Below are 19,409 nucleotides of genomic sequence, written 5' to 3' on the forward strand. Positions count from 1 at the left end.
ACTATACAATAAATAAGTCAACTAACAGATAAACAAGTAGAATAAATTAAGTGAAATAGATACATAAGAAATAACAAAACACAAGAACAATACTGATACAACAACAACAACAGCAACAACAACAAAAACAAAAACAACAACAACAACAACTGCACACCTTCCCTGACAGAGAGAGAGAGAGAGAGAGAGAGAGAGATGCAGACAACACATCTTCACGAAACAGACAAACGGACAGACTACGAAACAGGACGAGGACACAGAACAACAACAACAACAAACAACAACAACAACAACAACAACAACAAAACAACAGTAATAAGATAACCATGCTGGAAGATAGACAGGGAGAGATAGAGATAGAGAATATATTATTTTCATGCTGGGATTGACTTGGCGTGCCCTTCTGCTTACTGGAGATTGGGGACGCCACAATTATCTCCTCCTCCTCCTCCCGGATATTGGTTCAAGCACTCGTGTCACGGGTTAGCAAGGGAGGAGGTAATGGTAATTGTACAGGAGCGAGTAGCAGCACACCCCACCGCGGCCACGTCTCAGCGCCATCTGTTGTGTCTTGACTTGTCAGGTTGCAGGCTGGCGAGGTGGTCCACCTTTCGTCTTGTTTTCCATCTGTCATGTTTGAGGTGTTACTGTTCCCGTGGTTTTAATTATTGGTGTTGGAAAATTATGTCATGTTGTTTTGTTTGTTTCTATTTTTCTAGTTTCCGTTCTTAAGTTGCATTATTCTTGTTTTGTTAAGTAATTACTTCATAATCTGATTTGCTTATTCGGCTATTAACCATTCACCGGTAAATATAACCATTAAAAATAATATAAATAAGTTAAAATGTCTTTTTCTGACATTAATTTTATGGCAAAACCTTGAATTCTATACCCAAATAAGATGTAGATGTGAAGGTGGCAGCCCCAACCGCTCTCAGCTGGCCCAGGAAAACAATCGGGTGCTCACGCCTCGCCTCACCATCATATTTCCGCCTCGCCCAGGGCCCGGGGACAGCCTGCCACCATGGGGATCCTAGAGAAGATCGGAGAAATAGAGAAGGAGATAGCCAGGACGCAGAAGAACAAAGGTGAGGGGCGGGGAGGCGCACACGTGGGCGGCGAGAGGCGTGAAGGGTGCACGCATCCACGCAACACCTCGCCTGTGCCTGACTGACTTAACATTAGCAGGGATGGCAAGGCTGTGAGAGTTATGAGGGGCGTGGCAATGTGCTAGATATGTAGTAAATAAATGATGAATACTCTCCATAACAGTCTTGTGTCCTGTGTCCAAGAGGTGTCAGTCACACTAATTAAAAAAAAAATGTTTGACTGGATTGTTATTAACAGGGGTGGCAGGAGGTATTAGGGACGTGGCAGTGTGTTGAATATATATTAGTTAAATTATAAATGGCCTCTATACTAGTCTGGTAGCCTTTATCCAGGAGCTGTCTTGTATTCACACCAACTAATTATAAAAAAAAAATGTTTGTGATCGTTACTAAGGATGCCCGGGCCATGAGAGCCTTCAGAGGTGTGGCTGTGGCATGAATGTAGTGGGATAAGTGATAGACGTCCTCTGTACCAGTGTCCACCAGTGTCCTTCACCCCAAAAGTTGCAGATGTGTTTCCACAAATTATAAGAAGTGTTTGGGTGGGTGTCATTACCAAGGCAGGGTGATGAGAGCTGTCAGGCCAAGGCAGTGTGCTAGATATGAAATTAATAAATCATAGCTGTCCTCTATACTAGTCTACTCTTATCTTAGTTCATCCCATTTCCTTTTTTATATTCTCATTTTTAGTGGTTTTCAATATTTTTTATACCAAAACATAATTTAGTCACTAATATCAATATCTTAACATGCCACATTTGTTGCTTTGAACGTTTTGCTTAAGATCTTAAATCCTGTATCTTTATCCAATACAAATTATACCATTACTGTAACTTGCATGTTATATTAACCCACACCTACACCCACTCCATGACCCTGACCCTGACCCTGACCTGCCCCTGACAGCCACGGAGTACCATCTCGGGGTGCTGAAGGCCAAGCTCGCCAAGTACCGGTCGCAGTTGCTGGAGCCACAGGGAAAGAAGGGCGAGAAGGGGGAGGGGTTCGATGTTATGAAGAGTGGTGATGCGCGGGTGGCACTCATTGGTTTCCCATCTGTCGGCAAGGTGAGTGTTGGCTGAGGTGTGTGTGTGTGTGTGTGTGTGTGTGTGTGTAATAATAATAATAATAATATATAATGATGATAAACGGTTTATTATTCAGGCAGTTTACAAACTGAAAATGTACAGAGGAGGGTGGGGGAATACTTAACATTAATCCTAAAGCTAAGTCTAATCTAGAAGCAAAATACTACTTATTGATTGATGGCTCACACCATGGTCGGAATCGCGCTGAGTCTGTATTGGTCCATACACGGCGCCTTTAGGGGCGTTATCTTGTTGTGGTATCTTGTGGCACAGACCGGACGAGGTGTGTCAGGCAGCAGCATGTGTCTGACACGTGTGTGTGTGTGTGTTGTGGTGACCTAGTGTTTGTTGTGGTCTGGTGTGTGTGTTGTGGTGGCCTGGTGTGTGTGTGTGTGTGTGTGTGTGTGTGTGTGTGTGTGTGTGTGTGTGTGTGTGTTGTGGTGACCTAGTGTGTGTGTGTGGTATGGCCTGGTGTGTGTGTGTTGTGGTCTGGTGTGTGCATGTTGTGGTGGCCTAGTGTGTGTGTTGTGGTGACAGACTACCTCAAGCTATTAAAAGAAGAAAAGAAAAGAAAACAAGAAAACCAGACTGCCTCAAGCTAAGTCCTCCTTGCCTACCCCCCAGAGTACCCTGCTGAGCACCCTGACCAACACCCAGAGCGTGGCTGCCTCATATGAGTTCACCACGCTCACCTGCATCCCAGGCGTCATAGAGTACAAGGGGGCCAACATACAGCTGCTGGATCTGCCAGGAATCATCGAGGGTGCCTCCCAGGGCAAGGGTCGTGGCCGGCAGGTGAGGGACCACGGCTGCCTCCCTTTGTAGCCTGCCAGTGCAATTGTTCCTTCTGCAAATCTGAGCAAAAGACAAGAGTGCAGGTGTTCCTTGTGTAAATCTAAGCAGAAGACAATGATCATGCTTCAGTAATTTGTAACTTAAACTTAAGTATTTTTTTTTTTTTTTTATTTACTTATTATTCATTTATTTATGTATTTATATATTTATTTATTTATTTATTTATTTATTTATTTTTTTATTTTTTTTTTTTTTGCCTGTAATTTTTCTAGGTATGGTTGCTCTGTTTTATCATGTCCTGTAGGTTATTGCTGTAATTGACTTCATTGGTAATTTCATAGGTTATTTCATAGCCAGTTGATTTTCTTGGTTTGATTCCTTCCTTTCTTCCTCCCACATCTTAAGTTATTGTTGTAGTGAAAGCCTCTAATTGATCTCATAGGTAGGTCATTTCCTCTGTACTTGATGTCCTTGGTTTGTTTTACTCTCCTTCTTCCTCTCATTTCTCAGGTCATTGCGGTGGCGAGGACGTCAGACCTGGTGATCATGATGGTGGACGTGACGAAGGGCGAGGTGCAGAAGGATCTCTTGACGGCTGAGTTGGAGGCGGTGGGCATCAGACTGAACAAGAAGAAGCCAGGCATCTATTTCAAGGTGGGGAGGGGTGGCAGTGACGAGGGGAGGGCAGTGACGGGTGTCTTTGTTTGCATTGGTTGCTGATGGAGTGAATTCCTGTGACTGATGGATTAAATAACATAAACATTTACATATATTAATTGAGTGATATCAGTAACCTTCATCAAGTTGTGAGATTTGAGATATAAGAGATAGAGTGAATGAAAGACACATGTATCTTGATTTTTTGTACTTTTGGGTATCTTGATTTTTTGTACTTTTGTATGAGAAAAGATTATACTTGTCATCTCTTATGCTGTTTTTATTTTTACTTTAGTATTATATTTCTTTTAATCTTGAAGAGGTTCTGGCCAAGGACTACAAAAAAGCAGAAAAAAAGGCCCACAGAAGTTGACAGTTCCCAAAGAGTATTTCTGTTACTTGCATCTCACAAATCCTTGTTTTGATGGCACCCTGCAGCAAAAGAAGGCAGGAGGCATCAAGTTCAATGCCACGTGTGCCCTCACCAAGATTGACGAGAAGATGGTGCAGATGATCCTTCACGAGTACAAGATCTTCAATGCTGAGGTGACTGACGCACTCTTCCTCCTCACCCTTCCCTTCCTCGGCTCCTCACTCTGTATCATCTGTCCTCTCACTCCTTTCCATGTTCTGAGATTTTTTTCCTTCCTTGTATTTTCATTTCTGATAATCTTTTCTTTCCTCTTTGTATTGTGTCATGATGTGATTATCTCTCTATTTTTTTTCCTTCTGTTTCTTTGTATGTACTTTTGCTTTCTTCTAATGTTTTCTTCCCTCTCCCTTTCTTTCCAAAGTCTTTTCTTTCCTCTCCTTTTTGTTTCTTTAAGTCAGTGCTTTTCTTCATTCCTGTATCATCCCTATCCTTTCCTCCTCACCCTGCTTCCATTGCCACATTTCTCACTCAAGTCTTCCTCCTTTGTTCCTTTCTTGCTTCATTCCTTTTTCTCTTGATAAGTGTCCCTACCCTGTCCCTAGTTGTCCTTCTCTTTATCCTCTTCTCTTCCTCATTTATGCTTCAGTGATTTTTTGTTATATTTGAGAAATATAATTTGTGATTTTTATATCTAAAATGTGCAGAAATTGAAAAACTATTGTATATCTGTAAGTAAATTGAAATACTTAAGTGTCATGTTTCATATTTGACCGTGTGTACATCTCTCTCTCTCTTTCTCTGTCTCTCTCTCTAAGCTGTCACCCATCCATTCACATAAAGATAAATAAATAATAATAACAATAGCAATAATAATAATGATAATAATAATAATAATAATAATAACAACAATAATAATAATAATAATAATAATAATAATAATAATAATAATAATAATAATGATAATAATAATAATCTTCACAGGTCATATTCCGGGAGGACTGCACGCCGGACGAGCTGATTGACGTGATCTCTGGGAACCGCGTATACATCCCGTGCCTCTATGTGTACAACAAGATCGACCAGGTGTCCATCGAGGAGGTGGACCGTGTAGCGCACCTGGGTAACAGTGTAGTGGTCAGGTGAGCTTCCTTGTACAGGGACTGGCTGGGCTCTCTGTCTGCTCATCTCTGTCCCCTGTGATATGCTTTACTGCTACACATATATTGCTTTACCTTATAGAGGATGCATTAACTCTGATTAGTGATGATATTGTGTCTGTTTAATTTTTTGAGTAATGGACAACTTTAGTGATCCAGAATTAGAACTACAGGCAGTCACAGGGTTTAACAACTGGATTAATCCTTTGCTGCCACTGTTGTCCTTCATAATCACATTAAACTTCCACCAAAAAAGATTTAATTAAGCCTAAAAATACACCTTTCCTGTCAGTATCTTTCATGATTACTCTCTTAACTTCCACCATATTCATTAAGCTTAAGGACTGCCAGCCTGGTACATAGATAGAAGGAGAACCTGCTGTAGTTAAAGAATCATAGTGTCACATGTCCCTCCCCATCTTTTCTGCTATTTATATCATTCATAATTACCCTCATAATTTACATATACTCATTAAGCTTATGGATTGCCTGCTTGATAGATAAATAGATAGATAGACTGAAGGAGGATATGTTGTAGTTAGAGAGTTAGCACATCCCTCCTGTCTCTCTCACAGCTGCAATATGAAGCTCAACCTGGACTACCTCCTTGAGCGCACGTGGCAGGAGCTGTCCTTGCTGCGTATCTACACTAAGAAGCCAGGCTGTGCACCGGACTTCAGCGACCCCATCATCCTGCGCGGGGGAGCCTCCGTGGAGCATGTCTGCCACTCCATCCACCGGTCCATTGTAGCTGTGTTCAAATATGCCCTTGTCTGGGTGAGTGGATGCTGGCAGTGTTGGTGTTGGTGGTGGTGGAAGTTATGAGGACATTGGTGGAGTGGCTTGGTTGTGGTGGGGGTGGTGATTCTTGTGAGAGTATTTTTAAAGTCTTGAATTCTTGATTTGTCTCAACAAGGTCTTGCTTTATCTTGATTTTTCTCACCAGTCCTTATGAGAACACTTTAAGATCTTGTTGTATCTTAACTTTTCTTATGACCCTCTTATTTAATAGTTCAGCTGTATCTTAATTTTTCTCACCGTCCTTGTTTGCTTATGTTTTCAGGGCAAGAGTACGAAGTTCAGCCCGCAGCGAGTTGGCATCCACCACATCATGTGTGATGAGGATGTTATTCAGATCGTCACCAAGAAATAATCCCCTGTATAGCCCTAACTTAGTCTGCCCAAATATATATAAGATGAAAGTGATGCCTCTGCTCTAAGGATACAACTGATGACACCACCACAGAAAAGTTTATACATAAACATATACCACATGTATATTCCACTCACTGTGCTAGCTAGCATCCCAGAGGAGCTGAGGGGGTGTGGGAGCTGCAGCTTGGGGGGTTCATGCGTTAACAGGTGATTTTATTCTCAGTGTAAGGTGTCTTCACCAGCAGCACTCTCTCTCACTCTTCCTCCTGATCCTGGGTTACCACTGCCACATGCAGCTCTTGCACTCACTCATAGGACTGCTAGTTACTCACACACACACACACACACACACACACACACACACACACACACACACACACACACACACACACACACCACCACTCTTCACAGCACAGGCGAGTGACATGTGTAGGTGTCCCAAGTGGCAAGTATTGCTCAAGTGTCTCAGCCCCTTGTGTGGTGAGGGGCTCAGTGGGACAGGTGTGGACGGATGGACGCCGGCACATTTACAAGAAGGGAATCTGTAAGGCCTTGTGTAGCATCAACCTCCTCCTCCTCCTCCTCCTCCTAGCTTGTGTGTGTCGGGTTTCCAGTGCATTCATCGTTGTTGATGCTCCCAGGGGATGACCGTCATTGAAGACTCCTTATCATTACCTGTACGTGGGGATTCATAAGTGCATTGTTGATTTGCTTTCTTAGAGGCAACTTGGGTTTCTGTGGACGAGTGGTGACTGGCAGTGATTTGAGCCCAGTGGTAAATTATCTGAATGGTGTGGTCTTGTTTAGAGGTGCTTGGAAATGTGGTGACCTCATAATGTTCCCTATCTGTCTGTACACCAAGCCAGCAATCCCATATAGGGTGGCCCAGACAGAGCACCATAAAGATACACACATACACACACACACACACTTAGCACTGTCAGCTCCCTTGATGGAAAGGAATCATCTTGTGGACCACTATACTACACCCCAAATGATGTCCCCACCTAAGTTAACTCCACAGCCAGGTACCTCTGCTCACCCAGCCATTGATTTACCTCTTGTTGCTGATATAACCGTAACATAAATCCGTTATCTGGGTTTGCTACAGTCACACTCGTTCCATCATGTTAGGGAGTTACCCTCTTTTGAGCTGGTTGACTGTCGCCCTGGAGAACCCTGTCACAGCCACTAGGGATATGACATCTGGGTATTAATTAACTATTGGTTGTCTCTGTTCCTCCTTCCACTTGCTGTGCTGTTATCAGCTTTCTTTTCCTTCTTTCATTTTGGCTTAGTGGTGAAATGAGAATCCGTGCTTAAGTTAATACTAGCTGTTCATTCATCAGTGTCATGATCATTTTTTTAGGGACAGTTTTGTAAGATAAATCAAACACCACTTCCACCTGCAGCTGAGGCCTGAGAGTGACTGGCTTCATTCATATCATAATGTATCAATTACACTCTGGTACCAACACTCCTCTTGTGATTAACCTGGCAAGGACACGCCAACCACCCACTCCCACGGTGAACTTGGGGAAGCTTTAATTTGGCAGTGATGGAAGTTAGACAAGGAAGTAAGTGTATCTGTCATTGCATCAACAGGTGCTTCTTTTCCCAGCTGAGGCTCAAACATGCTGCAGCAACACCCTGTATTAATGTTTCACCTTATTTTCTTGTGATGAATTAGAGAAAGTGCAATACCAAACCATGTAGTGCTCAACAATTCTACAAACCTTTGAGGAAAATTGTGTTACTTTGTTGTGGTGCAGGAGGGAATTGTTTCTTGAGGGACATCACTCATGGACTTGCATTCAGGCTCTTGTTAGCCTCTTGTTAACAAATGATGAGATTATTAATTTAGTGTGTGTGTGTGTGTGTGTGTGTGTGTGTGTGTGTGTGTGTGTGTGCGCGTGATTCTAGTAAACAGTCCTAAAGCAACACTCGTGAGGTCCTGTCTTTGTGTTTATGTTCGTTGAGCCTTGTTTCTGACTGATATGCACTCCTCACCTTTACCACTATTCCTTGCAGCCCATTCCAGACATCCAGAGTACTGTTGGGGAAGCTGCTTTCTTCATGGGTTCTTATATGTGTGTGTGTGTGTTGGGGTGGGAGTGGGTGGATGGATGAAGAAAATTTCTTGAAAGGTTTTGAAATACCATGTACTATAAAAGAGATCAATAAATTTATTAAAATATTAAAGCCAAATACAGTACACTAATATAATTACTATATGAACTCATATTTTGGAATGCCAAGCATATATATACAGGACTGTAGACTTGATGCTACCATTACAAAACCTACTGCGAGGGGCGGCCACCACTGGCCGGCCTCCGCCTCAACCCCTACACCCCTACATGAACACTAACAGACAGTACGGCTGGGTTAGTCTGTGAGGATGAGTCACTAAGCTGCTACTTGCCGCCCAGCCACGCAGCACAATACTCGTGACGGCACACACGCTGGGGGCTGTTGTTGACGAGGATTACAACTACAAAAGTGTTCAAACATTGAATTCTCTGTTGAGGTACATCAAAAGTGTTACACCAATGTTCTAACAATGTGTATGTAGTGAAAAGACTCCTTTGTATCTGTAATTCAGTTATCACAACAAAGCAATACAAAGAACATACATATAGCTACATATAGGAAGTTAAAATATAACTAAAGAGTACACAACTAAATGCAAGAGAAATAACTATCCACTGTGATACATATAAAATCATAACTCAAAATAGTGAAAAATATATCAATATCTGCCTATCGTTTCTCTGTTATGAAATGATCCACTGAATAATAGCATGCCTTGAAGTGCAGGACGCATGTGGGTGCTGCACGCACCCAGAAACAAACGGGCAAGGGAATCACTGCCAGGCACACATCACACATACTTTGTTGACCTTTGTCCATTTCCTCAAGACACTTGTGAACTGAGAGAAAAAGGTGACGCAATAAAGTCCTACCCTATTGTAATTCACTGGCTCAAGGGCCTAACCTCTTGCTCATTCTCTCACATGCTCTAGCCGTTAGACGTGAAACAAAACCATTGTTGAAATATGAGGAGCAGCTTGTTCACTTCCCAGCCACTCCTCTCCACCACCTGCTATCCTGACCACACACGCACACACACACACATTAAGGGATGAGGGAGGTCTAGCCTGGCTGTGCTTCACATCCTGCCTCAACGTGAAGGTAATTTCACAAAATAACTTTTCCTTTCATGGCGAGGAACACACAAAGACAGACAAGAGAAGAGAACATTTCCAACGCTGTGAGTGTGATGAAGCTTGTTGTGTGATTGTCTACCACTCTTCTGGCTGCATTATACACATCACCACCATGCTGTGTCCTGTCTGCTGCACCAACATGTCCACCAGTGAACATCTCACACTCACGGCACCCTTGCCAAGGACCACAGGACTCCTGCCACTCCACCACACACTTTTCTTCCCTGCTGCTCACTCATTTCGACACATTGCTATTTAGTCCCTGCACAACCTATGTGCTCACCACTCGTAACACATTTCTAATGACTAATGAAGTATTAAAAATGAAAATGTATATGGAAGTCCTGGGCTGTAAGATCCTGCATATTTCTAAGCTAATATTAACTGGGAAAATACTCTGCAATTGTAACTAGTAAAAAAAAAAAAAAATGTGCAGTAACTGAGGTGCTTCAAGGAAGAGTCATACTTGTCAAGGCAGAAAATCCAAGTTAAAAGTATAATTTCTGCCTTGAACTTACATGAAGGTTCACTGTGGGCACTTCTGTGATACAGAACAAGGCTTGGTTCATCGCTGTGCCTGGCTGGCTGCATTATAGTGTGGCTGGTGCACTGGAGGACACACAAAGCCACGACAAAACATGTTTTCATACCCTAGTGACAATTAATAATTCAACATGCTGTAAAAAGTTTTCTTGATACAGTTCACCAGGCTTTGTCTTGTCCAGCACATGAAGGTACAGTATCAATGTTTCACCTGCAGCTGGAAACACTGATGTGGTGCAACTTGACTTGAATTGTGCACAATACTGTTATGAAAAATTAATGTTAATAACCTGATAAAATTACATTTAAAAACTCTGCAGCTGCTGAGATATGTATTCTTGACACCATGCCACACACAGCACTCCCTGCCACCTGTTCATGTCTGTATACTGCACAACACAGGGCCACTGTGCCAAATATTGCACACTGACTGAGTTGTGGGGTGGCAATAACAATCTTGTGTGGCACCACCTCAAGTCACCTTACTGAGAGACGACAATGAGTTACGATGGAGGTCACAACCTTCACTCCAGGAACTGACTGCTGCACCACAGACCCACCTTGGTTCCCAGATACAACCTTCCATTCAAAATATGCTTACAGGAATCTTTAGTGCAGAAGTCATGAAGGAAATCCACACTGGTTACCAATTAATGACAGCAGCCAAGTAAATAAAACAAAATGCTTATCTTGGTGCAATGTTTAGGAATGAGCACTTCCTGATGGCATCTCAGTCACAACCACAGAGAATGAGCCAATCAGTGAGAGAATTAAAAACAGGTGAATTTTAGTCAGACCAGAGAGAAGTGAATAGTACAGCATTGCACCCCAGGAGCTCACCACAACACTGGGTTATAAGTACTACTGTAATAGGTCACAAACTTCACATGTATGTAGGATTATTCAAGTCATGGCTTAGTCTATCAAACACCCATCTTTGTTCGTGTACATGTTAATATAAAGAAGGGGCTGCATAAATGACATCTTGAAATGACCTGGCATGTTGCTAAAGTGAATAAACAGAAATGAGGGCTGAGGAATTAACTGCACAGAGAGAGAAATCACTGCACTAGGACATTTAGGAACAAGGAACTGAGATAAGCTGAAGACATTGGTTGGTTATCTGTGTAGTAACTTGATCTGGTAGAGGGGGATCTGGTGGGAAGGTGTGGCCACAGATACAACCTGAGTGGTGCCCCTTGCTGGCACCTCACGTCCCTAGCCCTCTCTACCTGCTGAACACAAGAGTACTGGAAAGCCAAGCTAATCAAACTAAAGTGTATCAGAATATCACAACCATATTCTGAAACGCTTTGTTCTCTCACCACAACTATTTTCAAAGGCCACAGGGATGATTAGCAGGGTTCTCAAGGGTGTTTTTGCTGTTAATAATGTAGAAATATTATCCATCACTACAACCATAAAAAAACACCCTTAAAAACCCATGTAACTTCAACTAGAACCTTTCAAAAGTAGTGAGGGTGCAACACAGATGAGTTTCAGAATACAGTCCTGCATGCGATACTGGGAAATAAAATAAAGGTTGAAAATGCACTTGAAAGCATCCAGGGATAAAGAGAGAAATGCTGCCAAACACCTGCTGGTATTAAGTAAGACTCAGCACGCACAAAGCACACAGATATACTTCCTCTGGGGTGCCTGGGACAGCTGGTGGGGGGTTGGGGGGAAGGAGGAGAGGGGTAGGAGCAGCAGGGTGGTGGAGCAAGTGTACCACCCAGCAGTGCCCTCTACCACATGCTGTACTCCACGTCGTCACTGTCGGCAATCATGAAGAAGCCCCATATGGTGAGGAAGGTGACCACGTTGCCCGCCAGCACCAGGCCACACGCGCCCCAGCTGATCTGTGTGGAGGAGAGGAGCCAGTGGTGGTGATGTTGGTGATGGTGGTGTTGTCATTAGTATTACTGTGAATGTGTATGTGCCAAGGGAGAGAGGAAGCAGTGTTGTTGTTGTTGTTGTTGTTGTCATGAGTATTGTTGTGAGTGTGAATGTTAGGGAATGTGTGTAGGTATTTTGTTTCAGTTGTCTTCCTTTACTGTGAATGAAAAAAATTTAAAAAATAAATAAATAAATAAAATAAATAAAATAAAAAATCAAAATCAAAATCAAATTAAATAAATGACATGAATAAATAAATAAATAAAAAAATAAATAAACAAATAAATAAATAAATAAAGGCTCACAATGCCAGCAGGAGAGTCAAGAGGGCCGGCCAATTTATTTTCTGAGTTGTCTTGATGATCCTCTTTTGTGAAGCTGTCCAAATTGTGAGGAAAAACTGAATCAGAAAGCGAGTCCAGAATTTACCAAAGAAAAGATGAAAATGAAAGAGTTGAGGACACTGTTTAATTCTTGCTTCAGTAAGGTGGAGGGGACAGGGTGAGAGTGAGAAGAGTCTTGTGTAGTGAGGCTGTGGAAGGAGGGGAAGGCATGCAGTTACCAAGTTCAGAGGAGAAATTAGCATGAAAACAGGAATAGAAGATAGCAAGAACTGTAACACTGTGGCAGAGAGAGAGGCTGAAGACAGTCAATCATAAGCAAGGGGTTAATAAGTAAGAATTAGGAAGTTTAGATTCTTAGAGATGCAACACTAGAGATAAGTAAAAGATTCAAGACAACCTGCTACAGAAAATGAAATGATGAGATCTGAAGCCTTCTGCTCAATCCCAGGCAAGTGTTCCCACCAAGACACTGAGCAGCAGCCACCCCAACATTCCTGACACTCACCACTGGGGCAGACCATGGAGAGCGAGCCAGCACAATGGGCAGACCAAAGGCAGACACAACAATCACGGCTGTCATGAAGTACGCCAACTCCTTGCACGGGTTGCTGCTGCCTGTGTCATCCGATACCCGGCGGGCGATGATGCTTGGTATGGGTGCCAACACATAGAACACCACCACAAAGAACGGCCACCAGTTGCTGCAAGCATGACATAAATGGTGTGGGTGTGTGCTCAATATAAATGGCATAATTTTATTTGCCACTCATGGTATCCTTGATCTTTCTCTCTTTGCACTACAGTCTCCGTATCTTTATATTAAATTACATAATATTATCACAATGCCAATCAATATAGAAATTTGTGTTGGGTACAAAATTAACTGCTGCAGAATAGAAGGGAATTTCATTTAAAGAATTCAAAGTCTTCCTATGTGTAGAAAACTTTAAATTACCATACATCTAAACATATTCTAATATAATCTGAACCCTTTGACTGCGTGACACATTACAACTACTTATTGAATTTGCATAATGCTATGTGGGTTTTCTATGCAATAATAAAGCAATATAAACTGTCTTCATTAGTCCACCATTCATTTTGCAAACAGTGGCATCTTTCAATATTATACTGTAAACATGCACCAGACTTGAACATTGAAGAGAAATCATGTCAGGAAGTCAAGAATCATCAAAGGCACACTGTTATCTTGCTGCACACTCCCCCACACCACCCACCACCCCCCGTCTCCTGCTACTACCACACCACCACACTGTTATCTTGCTGCACACTCCCCCACACCACCCACCACCCCCTGTCTCCTGCTACCACCACGCTACGAGACTGACCAGAACAGGCACTCACTTGTACTGCGGCAAGGCACACGCCAGGAAGAGGAAGGTGAGGCCAATGGTGGTGGCGAAGGCAAGGGTCACCAGTGCTGTGGAGAGACACGGAACACACCTTGAGCATCACACACTGTGCAAACTGTCATCACCCACTCCCACTACATGGACACAGGAAGTCAATGATTATTTCTCACTTTCATTAATCTCCACAAAAAGAAAAAAAGGCTATGAAAATCTTAATTCCTGGCTACTATGTGAGCTTTCAATAAGTTTGTGGGATCCAATATTACTTGTATAAATGAGAGAAGAGATAAAATAATCTACTTGTCACTATGAAGGTTGTGATAAAGATAGCACAACATTCAACCTTTGTTAGCACCTCCACTCATGTCACTCCACAGAGGCGAGCAGTGACTCATTCCACACCGCCAAGCACCACGCAGACTCCCGCAGGCACGGTGCACCGCCACAAACCAAACTTATACAATAAAAGGTCTACTCAAAAGTTACAAGTGAATAAAACAATAAAAACCAAACTTTTACAACATAAGGCCTATGGCAAAACTGAAAGTAAAACAAACAAAAGGCAAACTACGACAAAAACCAAACTTTTACAACACAAAGTCTACAGCAAAGTTATTATTAAAACAAAAAAGTAAATTACAATAAAAAACCAAACTTACACAACACAATGTCTACACCAATATTAAAAACAAAAACATAGGGCAAATTACAACAAACCCAAACTTTGCAGTGTTTCAATACATTGGTGGTCCTCTAACACAAGTGAGATGTTCCTCTGCTGTGTATCATTATTTTCCATGTGCTTTTTTTTTTTTTTCTTTTACATTTCATTCACTACATTTTATATTTTAATTTGGAGAACATTACAATGCAAATAAAATGCTTCACAAAACACACATCACCAACCATCAAGCACTGCCATGTACAGGTGAACCTCATCAACTCACGCCTCAATGATTTAGAGGCTCACATGGATAAAGCAACTCATTCAAATTCTATCATTCATCTGTATAGGTGTACAAAGACGAAACAGCAAGATTAGCAGTTCTTGAAAATTATAACTGTATGGAGCACCTGTGTGTCGGACGTCAAATACTGCACATTAACCTTCTGTCATCAGCACTGATTCACCAAGTGACAAATCTCCCTCATGACAGGTGCGTCCCGTCTGACTAGCAGGGACACTTTGGCCTGCTGGTTCATGTAAGGCAACAGAACTTCCAGCCTGGTGCTCCACATCACGGTTTCCACCTGCCCACCTCCACCACCACCACCAGTCAACCCACACAGCACTCACAGTTATCCCTTTTTATACTTGAGTTATAAATTTCTTGGCAATTGCTATGTTATGTTTATTTTCTTTTTTTGTAAGTTTTAAATTATACTCCAAAGGTAAACACAGTTCAGGAACCTCAAATTTTGCAGGCACACAAGTTACACCTGACATAAGTAACATTGTCCCTCTAGAAGAATGAACACCTGCCTGACTTGATAAAAAAGACACCACTCTTGTAATGCCACAATACCATCCAGGTGTCATGATTGTGTTTAGGCTGAAATCAAAGGGGCAAGCTAGCCGTTCATAACTCAAGGATCTCTACACACAGCTCTGCACACTCTGAGACAGGTGAGACTCTCATGAGGGCGAGGTATGAGTTTGCTGTGGCCTTTTTTTTTTTTTTTTTTTTTTCTTATGATTTTGTTACTCTTGGCTGGTGCTCCTAAATAAAAAAAGAAATAAATAAAAAAGAAATAAAGGTGCCAGCTGTCACTAAGAGCACCCCTGACACTATGCAAAACTGTGGGGACATTCCTAAACCAAACAGAACACTACCTAATCTGACTGTGCTGTAATAATCAAAATATAAAACACTACTGAATATTACAACAAAATTATCACCACCTTTTTACTTTCACTTTGTCCTCAATCGCCACACACTGCCACAATCTACAGGGCTCTCAATACACAGTGCTGCCGCCTCTCACCCACAACTGGCCGGCAGCTGTGTAATGCTTCACAGTCTGGGTCATCTGGGTGCTCTCACTTCTAGCACTGTATATGGCAGCAGCACTAGTGAAGAGGGTTAATACCACTAACAGAACAAAATAATAATAGTAATAATAATAAGAAGAAGAAGAAGGAGGAGGAAAGAAGGGAAACAAAAGGAAAAAAAGTAAGATAAAAAAAACAAAAAGGAAATAATAAACATAAATAAAATAAGAAAAAAAAATAAGAAAGAAAGGCCGAGGCAGAGATTAGACAACCATACAAACAAATACCAATAAAACACAACACGTAATTAAAATAAATAAATAGATAAATAAAAATAGTACAGCAAAATAACACAAACTCCGCTTTCCTTCTTCATACAGCCAAGCAGCGCCGACTACACTACAGCTGAGGGGTCCCATACACCACACGGGGGGAGGGGGCGGGGGGCACTGAGGGGTCATATTGAGGTCACCGTGCCCCCATGCCCTCCTGCTAGTATCCTTGGGGCCATACCTCGCATCTGCATGGCGACGGCTGTGCTATGTCGGCGAGTGGAGTGTTAGGTGGTGTCCCGGGGAGGGGAGAGCAGCGGGACACAGGAAGTCAAGAGGAAGACAGAATCTGACAGAGAGAAGCAATGAGTCACTCCCGCGTGAGTCGCAATATTTCCTCCTCACGCGAGTCTTGGCGAGCCCTGAGAGGTGAAGTCACGTGCACAGAGGTCTTAAATGCTGTGTGGTGAGTGCTGAGTCTGTGGAGGGTGAGAGAGAGTGTGTGGCAGGGAGGAGAGGCTCAGTAGTCACGGGACTGACCTTTAAGACCCGCCATGTTTGTTATGGTTTGCTCACTGCCCAGCCCGAGGCCGCTCAGCTGATGCCAGGGTGCATTGTGATAAAATGGTCCCTTTGTTGTAATATTGTCAGTGCAAAGATATCTTTTACAAAATTTTGAATTTGTTCATAGTGAACTGAATTAAATTAACAGTGGTAGGACAAAAGTATTCTTGTTATTGTCTATATTTTCTTTGTTGTAATTTTTCAACGCTAATTCATATTAATATGTATTAATTAATATACTGGTAAATTAGACAAGAATCAAAACATTGGTAGGACAAAGCACTAATGGTTTGTCTACTTCACATTTCGCACACACACACACACACACACACACACTAGAAATTTAAATATGTAAAAGTTTCCCGTAGACGTCTGTTTATAAGAACATAAGAAAATAAGACAAGCTGTAAAAAGCCATCAGGCATACACGTGGCAGTCCCTGTATGAAACATAATTATACTTACCTGTTTCCACCTATCATTCCCATCCATAAATTTGTCAAATCTTCTTTTAAAAGCTCCGTAATGACTCAGCACTAAAAATCTGATTACTGAATCCGTTCTACTTATCTCCCACTCTATTTGAGAACCAATTCCTGCCTATCTCTTGAACCTAATATTTTCAAGCTTGAACCCGTTACTTCTGATTACTGATCCTGAGAATTTTGCTTACGTGCCCCTTATTATAACCTCTATACCACTTAAAGACTTCTCAAGTTCCCTCTGCATATTTCCGAAGTCTGATGCGCGGGTGTGTCGGGAAGGGGCCGCTCTAGCCTTGGGGATGGGCGACAGCAGGAAAGGAGAGGTCAAACTTGGGTGACTCATTATTATTATTATTATTATTATTATTATTATTATTATTATTATTATTATTATTATTATTATTATTATTACTATCATTATCATAACGTGGCATTATTCTCTTTGATGCTTCATTTCATCAAGCACACACACGCCTTCAGCCTCCCCTGGTCCCTATACCCTCTCCTGTTCAGTTCTTGCCCCCTCCACCCTTCCTCCTCGTCGAAAGCTTACATCCCGTGTAAAGAACAGGTGAATGGAAAATACTTAGCGTAGGTAATAGAAACCTAGACAGTAGGTACACAATAAACAACGAAATTCTGGTAAGTTCAGGGAACGAAAAAGATTTAGTTTAGCTGTGATCTCCGTCTAAGGAAACAATGCACAAAGAACAGAATTAGTGCAAATTGGGTATTAGGATTAATTCTTAGGACTGTTAAAAGTAGAAATTCCAAAGTAATATTAAAATTGCATTTGGCTGTAGTCAAACTTCATCTAGACTATGCTCACTGTGATTCTCATACTTGTGGATTACATCACATATAACCCAACCTTAACCTAACCTAAGCAGTCTAGCGTGTTCAAGAGTGACTGACACTTACTCTTCCAGACTTTAAAAATATTCCCGATGGCCCTCTTCCCCGTCAGAAGTTTTCATCCTGCTGGTGAGTAAATCCCGCATGACGAACAAGTGAGTGCTTTAGGGCACTCGGCTGCCAAGAGACAGTCACCATTTTTTTTTTTTTTTTTTGGATGACCGAATTGGATTTTTATGTTGAGACTCTCCGTGCATTACGAATAAAGCAATTCGTGGGTCTCTAGGCTGAGTCCCTCCCGTGCTGCTAAATGTACAGGTGTAACGTTGTGCTGTGGTGGTGATGGTGGTGGTGGTGCAGCAGGTGTGCCTGTCATCACACAGCACAGGGGAGGGTACCCACAGGCGGCGCCACAAGGAGTCCCCACCGCTCCAAAGTTCTTTAATCTCATCTACTACTATTTTCATGCCATTACTGATATTCCCACAGCAATACACATTACTTAATTTTATCTTATCGTTGTGAATGTGAATCTTCACATTAAAATCGACAGCAGTAATTCCTTTTGAACTTTTTTGGCACGACATGAACATAGGTATGAAACTGACTCATTTTAGCCAGGTTAACTATAAGCTAGGATAGGTTAGCATCGGATAGGATAGGAGAGAGTCAGTCTGGTGATACATGTAGTGACCAGGATCAGCAGGAGGAAGCAGCACCACCATCATCACCACCAGAAGAAGAAGACGAAGGACCAGCAGCAGCAGCGGCAGAGAAAAAAGAAGGACCACCACCATCAGCACCACCAGCAGAAGAGGAGGATCACCACCACCACCACCACCAGAGGAAGGAGGAGGACCACTACCACCACCAGCAGCAGAAGAGAAGGTGGACCACTACCATCACCAGCAGAGGAAGAAGGACCAGCAGCAGCAGCAGAGCACCACCAGCAGCAGAGGAAGAAGAAGCACCATCGTTACCAGCAGAGGAAGATGACCAGTAGAAGAAGAAATATCAGAAGAGGAAAAATAAGCAACACCACTACCAGCAGCAGAACAAGAAGCAACACCATTACCAGCACCAGCAGAGGAAGAAGAGCCACCACCACGAGCAGAGGAAGAGGAAGCAGCACTACTACCACCATCAGAGGAAAACAGTCCTCCTATCACACAATCCCCAGTATAATTAAACCATGAGAGCGAACAACCAATAATAAATAAATATAATGACCAAGCAAGCACTTCCATCATGATGCTCATTATAGCTGAACAGGTAAAGAAATACCTTGGGTATCTTGACTGAGCTTGATTCCACCCTATGTCACTTGTGTCTCATGGCTGAAGGCACGTGCAAGTGGTGGCAGCAGTGGGATATCTCTCCTTTTGATAAATTTCCCATTCGTTCTGAAGCACCACCAGCACCAGCAGAGGAAAAAGAACCACCACCGGGAGAAGAGGACCATCAGAGGAAGAACAAGCACTGACACCATCAGAGGAAAAGAAGCAGCACCACAGGAAG

At 42.4% G+C, this 19,409-nt stretch overlaps 2 protein-coding genes across 3 annotated transcripts; one reads left to right on the forward strand and one right to left on the reverse strand.

Annotated features, from left to right (window-relative positions):
- Positions 1-907: 907 nt before the first annotated feature.
- On the forward strand, positions 908-7,811 carry LOC135102679 (developmentally-regulated GTP-binding protein 2-like). The gene is made up of 8 exons (XM_064008061.1): positions 908-1,088; positions 2,016-2,176; positions 2,822-2,992; positions 3,503-3,646; positions 4,088-4,195; positions 5,004-5,161; positions 5,755-5,956; positions 6,243-7,811. The coding sequence occupies exons 1-8, from the start codon at positions 1,025-1,027 to the stop codon at positions 6,330-6,332; spliced, it is 1,098 nt and encodes a 365-aa protein (XP_063864131.1). The 5' UTR covers positions 908-1,024; the 3' UTR covers positions 6,333-7,811.
- Positions 7,812-8,497: 686 nt separating this feature from the next.
- Positions 8,498-16,611, reverse strand: LOC135102680 (leptin receptor gene-related protein-like). Of its 2 annotated transcripts, none has more exons than XM_064008062.1 (4): positions 16,529-16,611; positions 13,716-13,791; positions 12,856-13,051; positions 8,498-11,969 (listed from the first exon to the last, which is right to left on the reverse strand). In XM_064008062.1, exons 1-4 carry the CDS (start codon positions 16,542-16,544, stop codon positions 11,856-11,858), a joined length of 402 nt encoding a protein of 133 aa, XP_063864132.1. In that variant the 5' UTR covers positions 16,545-16,611; the 3' UTR covers positions 8,498-11,855. The 2 variants fall into 2 exon arrangements, with proteins under 2 accessions (XP_063864132.1, XP_063864133.1); XM_064008063.1 differs by having other exon boundaries at positions 16,230-16,559.
- Between the last annotated feature and the right edge of the window lie 2,798 nt (positions 16,612-19,409).

The sequence above is a fragment of the Scylla paramamosain genome, chromosome 8 (assembly GCF_035594125.1).
Source record: "Scylla paramamosain isolate STU-SP2022 chromosome 8, ASM3559412v1, whole genome shotgun sequence".
Classification (NCBI taxonomy): Eukaryota; Metazoa; Arthropoda; class Malacostraca; order Decapoda; family Portunidae; genus Scylla; species Scylla paramamosain.